Genomic DNA, 16,883 nt, shown 5'->3' with positions numbered 1-16,883 from the left:
TAAATATCCGGCAAAAATTACAGTGTTGGGTATAGATGGCACTATTGCACTAAACATATATATATTGAAGTATAAAGTAACTGCGTTAGACTAATTAACTGTGTATAGAAAAGGTCAATACAATGGAGGTTTTGTTAGATGACATCGAGGTGGGGGGCAGGGGGGAGTGGGGTGTTTCTTTTTTTTTTTTTTTTTTTTGTTTCTTCTTCTTTTAGAAAGCATAACAATTTAATAAATAAGAAATTAAATGAATAATTCAATAAAATTAATTTCCTGGAATGTGGGTGGGATAACATCTCCGATCAAGCGGAAAAATGTGCTTAAAGAAGTTAGGAAACACAAGCCAGACATTATATTCTTGCAAGAATTACATCTTAAAAAAGTAGAGATAGGAAAGCTGAAAATGAATTGGATTGCCAAAATAATCGCGACACCATGTGAAAAAACGAAAGAGAGGAGTAGCGTTAATGCTTGGGAGGGAATTATCATATACGATAATTAAACAGGAATTAGATCCGGAAGGGAGGTACATTTTGCTGCAGTTAAAATTACATGACCAGACTTGGACGCTATGTAATATATATGCGCCAAATATCTGGGATCCCAAATTCTGGGATAAATTGAAAAAGGTCCTATCTCCATATACAGGACAGAACTTGATTGTTGCAGGGGACTTTAATAATACGTTGTGCCCGATTTTAGACCGATATAAAATTTGTCGGAGAGCGGCTAATTACAGGGAAGCTAAGCATTTGCAGAGCTTCACCGGTATACTAAAACTTCGGGATGTCTGGCGAATTGAGCACCCTGATACTCGGGAGTTTACATGCGAATCGGGTGCACATAAAAACTTTTCCCGAATAGACATGTTCCTAGTAGATGAGCAGATTATGAAACACAAGATGGAATCTCAGATCTCGGAAATAGTTATTTCTGATCATGCGATTATTGATATAAAGATTATGTTGAATGCCCCCCCCCCAAAAAAATCAGTCAGTACTTTCCGCTTTCCTCATTATATGATCAATAATGTACAATTTGAAAACTGGCTAAAGCAAAAATGGAGGGAGTACTATGCGCAAAATCGGGAGTATGAAAATAAAATAGAGGTGTTGTGGGAGGCGGGTAAAGCCGTTATCCGTGGAGAGGTGAAAGCATATATGATCAAAAGAAATAAGAAAAATAAAGATAGAGAAAACCAGTTGATTAATCAACTCAGAAATAGCTATGCCAAATATCTTAGAGTACCCAATAAAGACACTTGGGACAAATACAAAGAAGCAAGAGTGGAAAGGGAATGCTTTCTAAGAAAGATTGGAGCGCAGGAAGAGCTTAAAAACAGAGCTAAATTCCAGGGTTTTCAGGGTATATCCGCCAAACATCTGGCCAGGTTGGTTAAATTCAGGAAGAAATCAAACCAAATCCCTGCTATTAGATCAGACGAGAAAATATGTACTAACCCAGAGGAAATTAGAAAAATATTCTACAACTATTACTGCAGACTTTATGCCAAGGAGGAGGTGAATGAAAAGCAGAAAGAGCAATTCTGGATGGGGTTGGACATCCCGCAGATTTCACAAGAAGCACTACAGTTTATTAATGCCCCTATAACTGAATTGGAAATATTAGCTGTCATAAAAAGGGCTAAGTCTGGCAAGGCTCCTGGGCCAGATGGCCTATCTGCAGAATTTTATAAAATAATGGCTGCAGAGATATCCCCTATCTTATACAGATTATTTAATCAATATTATCTTCAGAAAGACATGAACTCAAGCTATTTTTCTGACTCAGTAGTTACCCTAATCCATAAAAAAGCAAAGGATCCAACCAATGTCGCATCATATCGTCCGATCTCCCTCCTGAATCATGATTATAAAATATTAATGTCCCTCATTGCAGATAGATTGAAAAAATCAATTTGTGACATCATACACCCTGATCAGGCAGGTTTCATCCCAGGAAGGAACTCAGTACGAAACATGCGTAGAGTACTTACTACTTTGGACTACCTATATCAGATCGGCCAGGACCCCGCAAAAAAATACCAAGGGAAAGATATAGCATTGGTCACTGTCGACGCTGAAAAGGCTTTTGACTCAATTATTTGGGACCATCTAATAAATTCACTGAGGAAGTTTGGTTTTTCGGGTGCCCTGGTCGATCTGATTGGGTTAGTATATAACAAACCTAGATCTCAATTGCTTATCGCACTAGAACCATTAGCGATATATCTTAGAAAGTATCTTCCACCGGTGGTAATAGGGAAGCAGAAAGTATCGATATCACTTTATGCTGATGATCTACTAATATTCTTACAAGATTCGAGACAGAGCATACCCCGCTTTATGGAAATAATAAGACTATTCAGCTCATTCTCCGGATACAAAATCAATATAAATAAATCAGAAATTTTGTGGATTATAAGAGATAAAAACAGCTATCCAGGTAACTTTAAAGTAGCGCAAAGCATTAATTATCTAGGTATAAAGATCAGCAAGAACCCAGCACATTGGTACCAGCTTAATTTTAAAGAGCTATTTCAAAACCTACATTATGACTTAGTAAAATGGAATCTATATTCCATTTATCTATTTCAGCCCGGGTAAATGTAATAAAATCTATTGTATTCCCAAAATTTTTGTTTTTATTACAGAATTTACCTTTACTATTGCAAAAAAATGATATCGATAGGTATAATAAGGCCTGCGCTTTGTTTATCTGGAGGAAAAGGACGTCACGTATTGCTTTCAACAAAATGGTGCAGATGAAGCTCTATGGGGGCTTTGCTTGCCCTAACATAAAATATTACAACATAGTCTCATTGGTTAAATTTGGGATAGATTGGCTCAGCAGAACAGATTACGTTACATATTATGACCAGGAGACGGAATTAATTAAACCATTTAATTTACAGGCTATTATGCATTATCCATACAAACAACTACCAAGCAATGTTAGCAGACTAGTTACTATTGCAAATATTGTGCTTGCATGGCAGAAATATTGTAAAATAATGGGTATAGAATTCCAGATCTCCAACCATCTTCCGTTATGCGGTAACCCAGCCTTCCTACCAGGATATAGTAATGAGATATTCAATGTTTGGAAAAATAAAGGGTTGATATACGCATAACAATTGAAAGAATCATTAATAGGGCCAATCAGATCATTCGCAGATTTGGCAGGGGAGTTCGATCTATCATTTAAATATTTTTATGCATACCTACAGACTCGCCACTTTATAAATGATTATGAAAAAAGGTTTGGTGAGAATTGGACTCCGAGAAACATAGAGTCAGGCATCAAATTATACAAAGCAGGAAATAGATCAATATCAATCTGGTACCAGTATATTATGGTTCAGGAGGGAGAAAGGCACATCGAATTGATCAAACAAAAATTTGTAAAGTACTTTCCACAACTTCAAGACGAAGACATAACAGATAGTTTAAAGAAAACATTAGAAGCCACAGATAGAATCAACCTAAGGGAGTCTCAATATAAGGTAATTAACAATTTTTATCTAACCCCCGCCAGAATTGCTAAGTGGTCCCAACTCCAGCAGATTTGTCCCAAATGCCATAGACCAAACTCGAATCTATTGCATTATTTTTGGAGTTGTCCAAAGGTCACGCAATTTTGGAGTAAAATCCAATATTGGATAAATAGAAATGTAAGCGACAGGACAGAAATAGTGGTAAAGTATGTCTTCTTTTTGTATCTAACACATAACATCGGAGACAGATTATTTATAAACACGGCGATCCTCATCGCAAGAAATGAATTATGTAAAAAGTGGAAGCACAAAAATGCTCCATCCTTAATGGAATTTTTGAATCATATGAGAGGTCAGATTATGATAGAGACCATAGGACTGGATAAGGGGGCAGAGAACCAGGTTGTAACATTTTTTAAGAAGTGGAAAAAGTATATATACTTATCACCTATTACAGTGCAATACCATATATTATCTACATTTCAAGACTCTATACCTTTCTTAGAATTAATTGTAAATGGTTCATTACCTCCAAATTGGATACGCATATAACAAAGTCTTACAACATTAGAGGGTTTTTTTTTTTTTTTTTTTTGTCCTGTTTTTTTCTTTTTCCTCTTCCCTCCCCCTTGCCCTCCCCCCCCCCCCCCCCCCCATGGGCACTGTTTTTAATACGCTGGGGATTCTTCTTGGTTTTTTTTCCTGTGCTAGCTACAGTATACAACGGAGGGGTTATTTTTAGCTCCTTGGTGAGAAAATAAGTTAAATAAGAGTAATATTGTGCAGGAGAACTCAAGAAAATGTTTAAGGAACTGCATAAATTATTTGAGGTGTATCTTTGTATATATAGATGTTCCTCACAAAGAATGTAAGAAAAGAGAAAATATTATAAGGGCGGGATAAGCGAAAATATTCCAGTAAATCTAATTGGCAAAACATCGGGAAAGATGTATATATTGCAAGTAATTTGGGAAAATCTTTTTGTGTATTTTATTTTATTTAATGCAATCCCATATTGATTATATAAGATGAAGATGTATCTGGATTTTCTTTTTGTATTGTAACAAATTTTTGTTCAGCTTTTTCCCCCAATAATAAAAAAAAATTATTATTAAAAAAACAAATAAATAAATAAGCTGATTTGTCAGTGTCAATATCTGAGGAAGGATCTTGTGAATCAGATAGATCCTCATCAGAGGAGGATAATTCAGTATGTTGTCGGTCATTTGAAATTTCATCAACTCTATGAGAAGTTTAAAAGACCTTTACATTTATTAGAAGGCGGGATGGCAGACAAAGCCTTCTGAATAGAATCAGCAATAAATTGTTATAATTTCACAGGTATGTTTTGTACATTAGATGTTAAAAGAACAACAGGCAATGTACTATTACTGATAGACACATTCTCTGCATGTAAAAGTTTATCAAGACAACTTATTACAAACCACAGCTGGAGATAGAGGCCTCTAGTTATCAAGGTCTGGCGGACCTGATCCGACACTGTGGATCAGGTCCGCCAGACCTCGCTGAATACGGCGAGCAATACGCTCGCCGTATTCAGCATTGCACCAGCAGCTCACAAGAGTTGCTGGTGCAATGCCGCCCCCTGCAGACTCGCGGCCAATAGGCCGCCAGCAGGGGGGTGTCAATCAACCCGATCGTACGCGATCAGGTTGATTTGCGGCGATGTCTGTACGCCCAAACAAACAGAAATTTTTTTGGCGCTAACAATATCCGGAAATGACACACTGGCGTCATTGAAGACGCAACCTTGTGAAAGGACTCGGCATCAACAAAGACACCGGAAATGACGAATTTGCGTCATCAAACGTAACTTTGCACCAAAAAATCTCGCGCCAAAAATGATGCAATATAGTTTGGCATTTTGCGCCCTCGTGAGCCTAATTCTGCCCGCAAATTTAAAATGAGTCAATTGAAAAAAGACTAAACCCCAGGTAAGAAATAAATTATCCTAAAAAATGCATTTCCCAGATATGAAACTGACAGTCTGCAAAAGGAAATATACTGAAACCTGAATCATGGCAAATATAAATACAATACATACAGTATATTTATAACTTTATATAAATACATAAAGTGCCAAACCATAGCTGAGAGTGTCTTAAAGGGACAGTCAAGTCCAAAAAAAAAAAAAACTTTAATTTTTCAAATAGGGCATGCAATTTTAAACAACTTTCCAATTTACTTTTATCAACAATTTTGCTTTGTTCTCTTGGTATTCTAGTTGAAAGCAAACCTAGGGAGGCACATATGATAATTTCTAAGCCCTTGAAGGCCGCCTCTATTTTATTTACTTTTCACAGCAGGGGAGAGCAAGCTCATGTAGGCCATATAGATAGCATTGTGATCACGCCCGTGGCTAGTGGCAGACACTGCACTAATTGGCTAAAATGCAAGTCAATAGATAATAACTAAAAGTCATGTGATTAGGGGCGGTCAGAAGATGCTTAGATACAAGTTAGTCACAGGAGTAAAAAGTGTATTAATATAACAATGTTGGTTTTGCAAAACTGGGGAATGGGTAATAAAGGGATTATCTATCTTTTTAAATAACAAAAATGCTGGTGTTGACTGTCCCTTTAAGTAATAAAAACATACTTACCAAAAGACACCAATCCACATATAGCAGATAGCGAAACCAGTACTAAAACAGTTATCAGAAGAGGTAATGGAATATGAGAGTATATTGTCGATCTAAAAAGGGAGGTAGGAGATGAATCTCTACGACCGATAGCAGAGAACCTATGAAACAGATCCCCATGAGGAAAACCATTGCATTCAATAGGTGATACTCCCTTCACATCCCTCTGACATTCACTGTACTCTGAGAGGAATCGGGCTTCAACAATGCTGAGAAGCGCATATCAATGTAGAAATCTTAGCACAAACTTACTTCACCACCTCCATAGGAGGCAAAGTTTGTAAAACTGAATTGTGGGTGTGGTGAGGGGTGTATTTATAGGCATTTTGAGGTTTGGGAAACTTTGCCCCTCCTGGTAGGATTGTATATCCTATATGTCACTAGCTCATGGACTCTTGCCAATTACATGAAAGAAAACCACATAGTCTGTCATGTAACACTCCTAAGAACAGATTGTAGATTTCTAATCATCAAGCATTCAGTACCATGAAAAATGCACCATTTATCATCAGAATGTACTACAAAAATGCCTTAAAGAATACGACATAAATCGAATTTGTTTTCTAAAAAGTGATCCAATAGTTATCAAAATTCTGACATAATATTGTCTCAATATAGATTGATTAACCCTTAATAATCCTGTAATGTTATCATTCTTCATAGAGACTGTTGTTCTCAAAGTGTGACGATAATATCCATGTATTATGTGTTCAATCGTAAAACGTGAGCGTGAACATAAAGCATGTGATACAGGGTGAGTGACATCATATTACATTAAGGAAAGTGATAGTAACCTATGACATGTAGTTGAAGCGTGATGAAGGATGAAATGCATATTTAGTATATGCAAAAGTGAATGGGTCAGTGTGACTGTAAGGGGAGTGATAGGGAATTGTCACTCAGGGAGAGTGAATCATAGCAAGGGAAGAAGTGAATATTTAGATATATGCATAGGTCATTATATCAGTGTAAATAAAATAAAATGAGTAATTGGGAATAGGTCTTAGTGTAACATGGATACACATCACTTAGGTTGTGAAGGGAACTAAACTAGGACATGGGTGTATAGAGAAATGAAGAATGGAATAAGAACTAAATTACATTGAACTAATTTATTGGGGGCTGAATGGTTGGGTGATGTTATGGATAAAACATATTCAATATGAAATCAGATTATATAAATAATCTTTATCTAGATTTTAGGGGTATATATAAAAGGTTTTAAAAACTTTTCATACCCTAGATATGTCTCAGTGCATATATGAAAAAATAGTTCATAGTGCCTAATAGATGGCACATACGGGGTTACAATACCTTAAAGAAGACTAAAGAATAGTTAAATCATTCATAGTGCTTGAGACATGGCACACATACAGTATACAATGCAAATAAAATCAGGGGAAAGTCGCTAGATCCACATTCATATTGAGACCATAGGGATGTAATGTATTTAATTTGTGGATCCAGTAGGTTTCCCTCTGTCTAAAGAACTTATTATATAAATGGGATTTAGATATATGCTCAATAGGTAGAATGGTAAAACATTCTAGATTACCATTATGTTTAGTGTGACAATGTCTAGGGATACTATGTAGTTTGTAATTATTTTTTCATGTTCCGATAATGTTGAGACCATCTAATACTGAGACACCTGCAAGTCTGACCCACGTATTGGATCCCACAGATGCAGGACAAAAAGTACACAACACAATATGCCGCCCACTATGTGATGTACTTTCTTTGTCACAAATGATTGGAAACTCTGTTTCCCGTGCTCAATATGGACGCACATCTTGCATCTTCTGTTACCGCATCTGGAGGATCCTTTACTTGTGCCGCCTAATTTTGTGTTTTTTAATATTATTTTTCCTATTTTTAACGGTGTTAGTAGTGGTGATTTGCTTATGTTTCAGCACTTTACTCGATGCTAATATTGTTTTCAAATGTGGTGCTTTTTTGAAAACTTCTGTAGGCTTATTACCAATCAAATCACCCAAAATAGGGGCTTTTGTTAAGATTTTCCAATGCTTGCTATTTGCTTTATCAGATCATGACTGCTATTATATTGAGTTATGAACATAATATTAGTCGTGAACATATTACCATTTTGTTTAGTTTCCTTATTCTTAGAGAAATATTCTTCACTCATCAAATTTAGCTCTTCTATATCCACTGTCAATGATTTCAGGGGGATATCTTTTCTCTTTAAGAATCTTATCTTGTACTTCATAATCACAGAGGGTGCTGCAATTTCTACCCGCTCTCTTAAATTGTCCATATGGGACATTCCTTTACCATGGGTAGTAATGATTACTGGTGAAATCTAAATAGCTGTTACAATCAACCGTTTTGAAATGGGTGGTGCTGATCACGGAGATTGAGATCTAAGAATACTATAGATTCTCTATGGATGCAGCTAGTTTTTTAGGGCAGGTACATTGATGATCTGATCTTTGTCTGGAGGGGGGACATCGGATCAGCAAATATTTCCGTTAACAAATTAAATAGGAATGACAAGGGGCTGAGCTTCATTAGTTGCATCCATAGAGAATCTATAGTATTCTTAGATCTCAATCTCTGCTTTAGTGACGGTGACCATAAACAAGGGGCCTCAAGTTCCATACGGAACTTGATAAATATGTCACAATATTATGTCAGAAAACAAATTTGATTTATGTCGTATTCTATATTTGTGGTACATTCTGATGATAAATGGCGCATTTTTCATGGTAGTGAATGTTTGATGATTAGAAATATACGATCTGTTCTTAGGAGTGTTACATGACAGCCCATGGGGTTAATAATGTAACCATTGCCTATGATTTTGTTCTGTTTTTTTATATATACTTTGCATTGGTTCGCCAATACTTAATGTTATATTATTAGCATATTATATATTTTATTTAGTAGTTGTTTAATTAGACTGATAATTTGATATAGGTTTCACGATGATGTATGTAAATTCTGGCTTTGGAGGCGTGACATCCACCTGGGGGGGGGGGGATGGCCGCATCAATCATTGATTAATCAAGGGGAGGGTTTATATAGAGCAAAACCCACTGCAACACCCTTTGTGCACCCTAAAGCCACTGCCTCACCCTGTGACCACCCCAAAGACACTGCCTCACCCTGTGTGCACTCCAAAGCCACTGCCTCACCCTGTGTGCACCCCAAAGACACTGCTTCACCCTGTGTGCACTCCAAAGCCACTGTCTCACCCTGTGTGCACCCTAAATCCACTGTCACCCTGTGTGTACCCTAAAGCCACTGCCTCACCCTGTGTACACCCCAAAGACACTGCCTCACCCTGTGTGCACTCCAAAGCCACTGCCTCACCCTGTGTACACCCCAAAGACACTGCTTCACCCTGTGTGCACCTCAAAGCCCCTGCGTCACCCTGTGTGCACCTCAAAGACCCTGCATCACCCTGTGTGCACCTCAAAGTCACTGCATCACCCTGTGTGCACCTCAAAGTCACTGCATCAACCTGTGTGCACCTCAATGCCCCTGCATCACCCTGTGTGCACCTCAAAGTCACTGCATCAACCTTTGTGCACCTCAAAGCCCCTGCATCACCCTGTGTGCACCTCAAAGTCACTGCATCAACCTGTGTGCACCTCAAAGCCCCTGCATCACCCTGTGTGCACCTCAAAGTCACTGCATCAACCTGTGTGCACCTCAAAGCCCCTGCATCACCCTGTGTGCACCTCAAAGCCACTGCCTCACCCTGTGTGCACCCCAAAGCCATTGCATCGCCCTGCAAGCATCTTAAAGCCATTGATAAAAAAATTAAAATAAAAACTAGTATGCACTCTATTGTGACTGTATTTGGGGAACTTTTAAAAAAAATAGCTAAGCTTGAGCTCGAGGTAGCAATAACCAGTTACTTGTAATTGCTGGTTAAATATTGCGCGCCCACAAACGGGCAAATTTGCTTGTTTGCGAGTGCACAATAATTTAGTGCTCCACATGTAATCTAGCCCTTAATGTTTCTAACTAACCTATTTACCCTCAGTCTGTATCTGTCTCCTCACTTTCTGTTTCCTGGTAGAGCTGCGCATGATTCCATACATGATCACCATTGGAGATGCCATACACAACTTTGCGGATGGTCTCGCTATTGGTGCTGCATTTGCTACCTCCTGGAAGACGGGTCTGGCAACATCGCTGGCGGTGTTATGTCATGAACTTCCACATGAACTAGGTGAGTTATTCTTACTTTACTTACTCATACACTGGGTAACACTATGGGACACAAGGGTTGTCCCTTCTTTGCAGGGTGATACAGCGACACAGACAGGAGGGAGCTATAGGACATGGGGTCTGTCCCTTCCTTGCAGGTGACACACTGACACAGACATCAGGGAGCTATGGGACATGGGGTCTGGTCCTCCCCTGCAGGTGACACACACAGGTGGGAGCTATAGGACATGGGGTCTGTCCTGCCCCTGCAGGTGACACAGTAACACAGACAGGAGGGAGCTATAGGACATGGGGTCTGTCCCTCCCCCTGCAGGTGACACAGACAGGAGGGAGCTATAGGACATGGGCTCTATCCCTCCCCTGCAGGTGACACAGACAGGAGGGAGCTATAGGACATGACATCTGTCACACCCCTACAGGTGACACAGACAGGAGGGAGCTATAGGACATGGGGTCTGTCCTTCCTCTGCAGGCGACACAAACAGGAGGGAGCTATAGGACATGGGGTCTTTCCCTCCCCTGCAGGTGACACAGACAGGAGGGAGCTATAGGACATAGGGTCTGTCACTTCCCTGCAGGTGACACAGACAGGAGGGAGCTATAGGATATGGGGTCTGTCCCTCCCCTGCAGGTGACACAGACAGGAGGGAGCTATAGGACATGAGGTCTGTCCCTCCCCTGCAGGTGACACAGACAGAAGGGAGCTATAGGACATTGGACCTGTCCCTCCCCTGCAGGTGACACAGTGACACAGACAGGAGGGAGCTATAGGACATGGGGTCTTTCCCTCCCCTGCAGGTGACACAGACAGGAGGGAGCTATAGGACATGGGGTCTGTCCCTCCCCTGCAGGTGACACAGACAGAAGGGAGCTATAGGACATGGGGTCTGTCCCTCTCCTGCAGGTGACACAGACAGGAGGGAGCTATGGGACATGGGGTCTGTCCCTCCCCTGTAGGTAACACAGACAGGAGGGAGCTATAGGACATAGGGTCTGTCCCTCCCCTGCAGGTGACACAGACAGGAGGGAGCTATAGGAAATGGGGTCTGTCCCTCCCCTGTAGGTGACACAGACAGGAGGGAGCTATAGGATATGGGGTCTGTCCCTCCCCTGTAGGTGACACAGACAGGAGGGAGCTATAGGATATGGGGTCTGTCCCTCCCCTGTAAGTAACACAGACAGGAGGGAGCTATAGGATATGGGGCCTGCCCCTCCCCTGTAGGTGACACAGACAGGAGGGAGCTATAGGACATGGGGTCTGTCCCTCCCCTGCAGGTGACACAGACAGGAGGGAGCTATAAGACATGGGGTCTGTCCCTCCCCTGTCGGTAACACAGTGGCACAGACAGAAGGGAGCTATAGGACATGGGGTCTGTCCCTCCCCTGCAGGTGACAGTGACACAGACAGGAGGGAGCTATAGGACATGGGGACTGTCCCTCCCCTGCAGGTGACACAGACAGGAGGGAGCTATAAGACATGGGGTCTGTCCCTCCCCTGTAGGTGACACAGTGACACAGACATTATGGAGTTATAGGACATGGGCCTGTCCCTCCCCTGTAGGTGACACAGACAGGAGGGAGCTATAGGACATGGGGTCTGTCCCTCCCCTGCAGGTGACACAGACAGGAGGGAGCTATAAGACATGGGGTCTGTCCCTCCCCTGTAGGTAACACAGTGGCACAGACAGAAGGGAGCTATAGGACATGGGGTCTGTCCCTACCCTGCAGGTGACAGTGACACAGACAGGAGGGAGCTATAGGACATGGGGACTGTCTCTCCCCTGTAGGTGACACAGTGACACAGACATTATGGAGTTATAGGACATGGCTCTGTCCCTCCCCTGTAGGTGACACATTGACACAGACAGGAAGAAGCAATAGGACATGGGGCGTGTCCCTCCCCTGTAGGTGACACAGTGACACAGACAGGAAGAAGCAATAGGACATGGGGCGTGTCCCTCCCCTGCAGGTGATACGGTGACACAGAAGAGGGAGCTATGGGTTATTGGGGCTGTACCTCTTCTGCAGGTGACAAGTGACACATACAGGAGGAAGCTATAGGGGATGGGTTAGCCCTTGCTTGTGTACAGTGACATATTTAGATATATTATTACTTATTGCTCTGATACAGGTTCTGTCCCTCCCCTGCAGGTGACTTTGCTGCCTTACTACACGCTGGCCTCAGTGTGCGCCTGGCGTTGCTACTGAATTTCGCCAGTGCGCTCACTTCATTCATCGGTCTGTATATTGGACTCTCGGTATCTGCAGACTACGCGGTACAGCAGTGGATCTTCTCTGTAGCCACCGGGTTATTCCTCTACGTGGCTCTCGCAGACATGGTGAGCGCCGCTTCCCTCTGCCCCTGTACAGTCAGTACTGCAGTTCCATCATCTCCCTTGTATGTTACAGCATGCTAAACAACTGCCCTCTCTGCCCTGTGGGGTAAAACTGTGCAAGTTGTATATTATATTACCCTCACACACAGGGGGCAGATTATACAGTGTTACCCTCACACACAGGGGGCAGATTATACAGTGTTACCCTCACACACAGGGGGCAGATTATACAGTGTTACGCTCACATACAGGGGGCAGATTATACAGTGTTACCCTCACATACAGGGGCAGATTATACAGTGTTACGCTCACATACAGGGGGCAGATTATACAGTGTTACCCTCACATACAGGGGGCAGATTATACAGTGTTACCCTCACATACAGGGGGCAGATTATACAGTGTTACCCTCACATACAGGGGGCAGATTATACAGTGTTACCCTCACATACAGGGGGCAGATTATACAGTGTTACCCTCACATACAGGGGGCAGATTATACAGTGTTACCCTCACATACAGGGGGCAGTTTATACAGTGTTACCCTCACATACAGGGGGCAGATTATACAGTGTTACGCTCACATACAGGGGGCAGATTATACAGTGTTACCCTCACATACAGGGGGCAGTTTATACAGTGTTACCCTCACATACAGGGGGCAGTTTATACAGTGCTACCCTCACACACATGGGGTAGTTTACACAGTGTTACCCTCACACACAGGGGCAGATTATACAGTGCTACCCTCACATACAGGGGCAGATTATACAGTGTTACCCTCACATACAGGGGGCAGTTTATACAGTGTTACCCTCACATACAGGGGGCAGATTATACAATGCTACCCTCACATACAGGGGCAGTTTATACAGTGTTACCCTCTCATAAAGGGGGCAGATTATACAGTGTTACCCTCTCATACAGGGGGCAGATTACACAGTGCTACCCTCACATACAGGGGGTAGTTTATACAGTGTTACCCTCTCATACAGGGGTAGTTTATACAGTGTTACCCTCACATACAGGGGGCATCACATACAGGGGCAGTTTATACAGTGTTAACCCTCACACACAGGGGGCAGTTTATACAGTGCTACCCTCACATACAGGGGGTAGTTTATACAGTGTTACCCTCACATACAGGGGGCAGATTATACAGTGTTACCCTCACATACAGGGGGCAGATTATACAGTGTTAACCCTCACACACAGGGGGCAGTTTATACAGTGCTACCCTCACATACAGGGGCAGTTTATACAGTGTTACCCTCACATACAGGGGGTAGTTTATACAGTGTTACCCCCTCACACACAGGGGGCAGTTTATACAGTGTTACCCCCTCACACACAGGAGGCAGTTTATACAGTGTTACCCTCACATACAGGGGCAGATTATACAGTGTTACCCTCACATACAGGGGGTAGTTTATACAGTGTTACCCTCACATACAGGGGGTAGTTTATACAGTGTTACCCTCACATACAGGGGGCATCACATACAGGGGCAGATTATACAGTGTTACCCTCACATACAGGGGCAGTTTATACAGTGTTACCCTCACATACAGGGGGTAGTTTATACAGTGTTAACCCTCACACACAGGGGGCAGTTTATACAGTGTTACCCTCACATACAGGGGGCAGTTTATACAGTGTTACCCTCACATACAGGGGGCAGATTATACAGTGTTACCCTCACATACAGGGGGCAGTTTATACAGTGTTACCCTCACATACAGGGGATCAGTTTATACAGTGTTACCCTCACATACAGGGGGGAGTTTATACAGTGTTACCCTCACATACAGGGGGGAGTTTATACAGTGTTACCCTCACATACAGGGGATCAGTTTATACAGTGTTACCCTCACATACAGGGGGCAGTTTATACAGTGTTACCCTCACATACAGGGGGCAGTTTATACAGTGTTACCCTCACATACAGGGGCAGTTTATACAGTGTTACCCTCACATACAGGGGCAGTTTATACAGTGCTACCCTCACACACAGGGGAAGATTATACAGTGCTACCCTCACACACAGGGGCAGTTTATACAGTGTTACCCTCACATACAGGGGGCAGTTTATACAGTGTTACCCTCACATACAGGGGCAGTTTATACAGTGCTACCCTCACACACAGGGGCAGATTATACAGTGCTACCCTCACACACAGGGGGCAGTTTATACAGTGCTACCCTCACATACAGGGGGCAGTTTATACAGTGTTACCCTCACATACAGGGGCAGTTTATACAGTGCTACCCTCACACACAGGGGCAGATTATACAGTGTTACCCTCACACACAGGGGGCAGATTATACAGTGTTACCCTCACATACAGGGGCAGATTATACAGTGCTACCCTCACATACAGGGGCAGATTATACAGTGCTACCCTCACATACAGGGGCAGATTATACAGTGCTACCCTCACATACAGGTTCTTTATTTTCTAATCCCTGAGGTTTAGTTAATTTGTAGTATTTTCTTTCTTTTCTTATACCCTCATATCTTTACTATTTGTCTTTCAGCTGCCTGCGATGATGAATGTGAGAGATCGCCGACCGTGGCTCCTTTTCTTTCTTCATAATTTGGGACTCTTCGTGGGCTGGATAATTCTCTTGCTCCTATCTCTATATGAGGATAATATTGCTGTGTGACCTCAATAAGTGGCTGCCACATCCTCACAAGCATACAGTAACCTTCTACACAAGGACACCCTGAACTGGCATCACACTGCATCCTCACAAGCATACAGTGACCTTCTACACAAGGACACCCTGAACTGGCATCACGCTGCATACTTACATAGTTTATCGTCCATTTTTTTAATCCAAAATCTGCCCCCCCCCCCCATAACCCTTCCAACTATTGAGAATACAGAGTCTCCCTAGGTCTGGGAGCTCTCATTCTCTCATCTATCCACTTAGCTCCTATACCTGTGAGTTTACCTGACTTGTTCAACCAAACCTCATCTACCTCCTACTGGACTCATTACAATCATTCAGGGATATGTTCAGTGCACCAGAGACCCTAATGGTCCGTGTCTCTAGATTTCTGATGATTTAGCTAAATGTCCTGCACTGAAAAACTCTAAATGCTGCTGAGATGTCTCACTTTATAGCATAAGAAAACAGTTTACAGTGTAACAGACAGAAGTGTGACTTTTAATCATGACAACATATTATAAAAGGATATGGTATAAAAATTATATTTTCGATGTTTCTGTTAAATGTTAAAGGTATATTTTAAATATTTATTTTTACACATAAAAAATAAAAAGAATGCATTACCTTGCGCTGTCATACAGACTTAAACAGTTAGGCAAACACTTCATGTCTCTCCCACATCATTGGTCATTTTATTCAGTTTTTTAAAAAAAATTATTTCCATGCCAAATACAACAAAATTAATCCTAAACAAAGTTCACAGATAATATCAATTGTATCTCATTTAGCAACTGATGATAAAAATCTCACTGATCTAAAATGATCCCGCGTGAGATTCTAAAAAGGCAGATTGTGCTATAATTGTCTAAGGGGCATTCCCTGGATTTCTGTATGTGAAGGAGAGACAAGATCAGTACAATATAGCACTGTATAACATGACAGTTCTGCTGCATTTCTGTATGTGACAGAGATACAAGATCAGTACAGTATAGCACTGCATGACATGACAGTTCTGCTGCATTTCTGTATGTGACAGAGAGACAAGATCAGTACAATATAGCACTGCATGACATGACAGTTCTGCTGCATTTCTGTATGTGACAGAGAGACAAGATCAGTACAATATAGCACTGCATGACATGACAGTTCTGCTGCATTTCTGTATGTGACAGAGAGACAAGATCAGTACAATATAGCACTGCATGACATGACAGTTCTGCTGCATTTCTGTATGTGACAGAGAGACAAGATCAGTACAATATAGCACTGCATGACATGACAGTTCTGCTGCATTTCTGTATGTGACAGAGAGACAAGATCAGTACAATATAGCACTGCATGACATGACAGTTCTGCTGCATTTCTGTATGTGACAGAGAGACAAGATCAGTACAATATAGCACTGCATGACATGACAGTTCTGCTGCATTTCTGTATGTGACAGAGAGACAAGATCAGTACAATATAGCACTGCATGACATGACAGTTCTGCTGCATTACTGTATGTGAC

The 16,883-nt window shown here is 41.7% G+C and overlaps 1 protein-coding gene across 2 annotated transcripts in view; it reads left to right on the top strand.

Moving 5' to 3' along the window:
* The window catches only part of LOC128643702 (zinc transporter ZIP4), a 32,361-nt gene extending 16,446 nt beyond the window's left edge, over positions 1–15,915 (top strand). Inside the window, exons 2-5 of one of the 2 annotated variants that reach the window (XM_053696532.1) lie at positions 10,210–10,362; positions 12,513–12,700; positions 15,236–15,406; positions 15,467–15,915. In XM_053696532.1, coding sequence (XP_053552507.1) covers positions 10,218–10,362; positions 12,513–12,700; positions 15,236–15,364 — 462 coding nt within the window. In that variant the 5' untranslated portion in view covers positions 10,210–10,217 and the 3' untranslated portion in view covers positions 15,365–15,406; positions 15,467–15,915. Of the gene's footprint in view, positions 1–10,209; positions 10,363–12,512; positions 12,701–15,235 lie in introns of both variants that reach the window. The other variant, XM_053696531.1, reaches the window with a different exon arrangement.
* Positions 15,916–16,883: the final 968 nt, after the last annotated feature.

Source organism: Bombina bombina, unplaced genomic scaffold, assembly GCF_027579735.1.
Source record: "Bombina bombina isolate aBomBom1 unplaced genomic scaffold, aBomBom1.pri scaffold_2289, whole genome shotgun sequence".
NCBI classification, from domain to species: Eukaryota; Metazoa; Chordata; class Amphibia; order Anura; family Bombinatoridae; genus Bombina; species Bombina bombina.
This window is presented reverse-complemented; position numbering and strand designations above follow the sequence as displayed.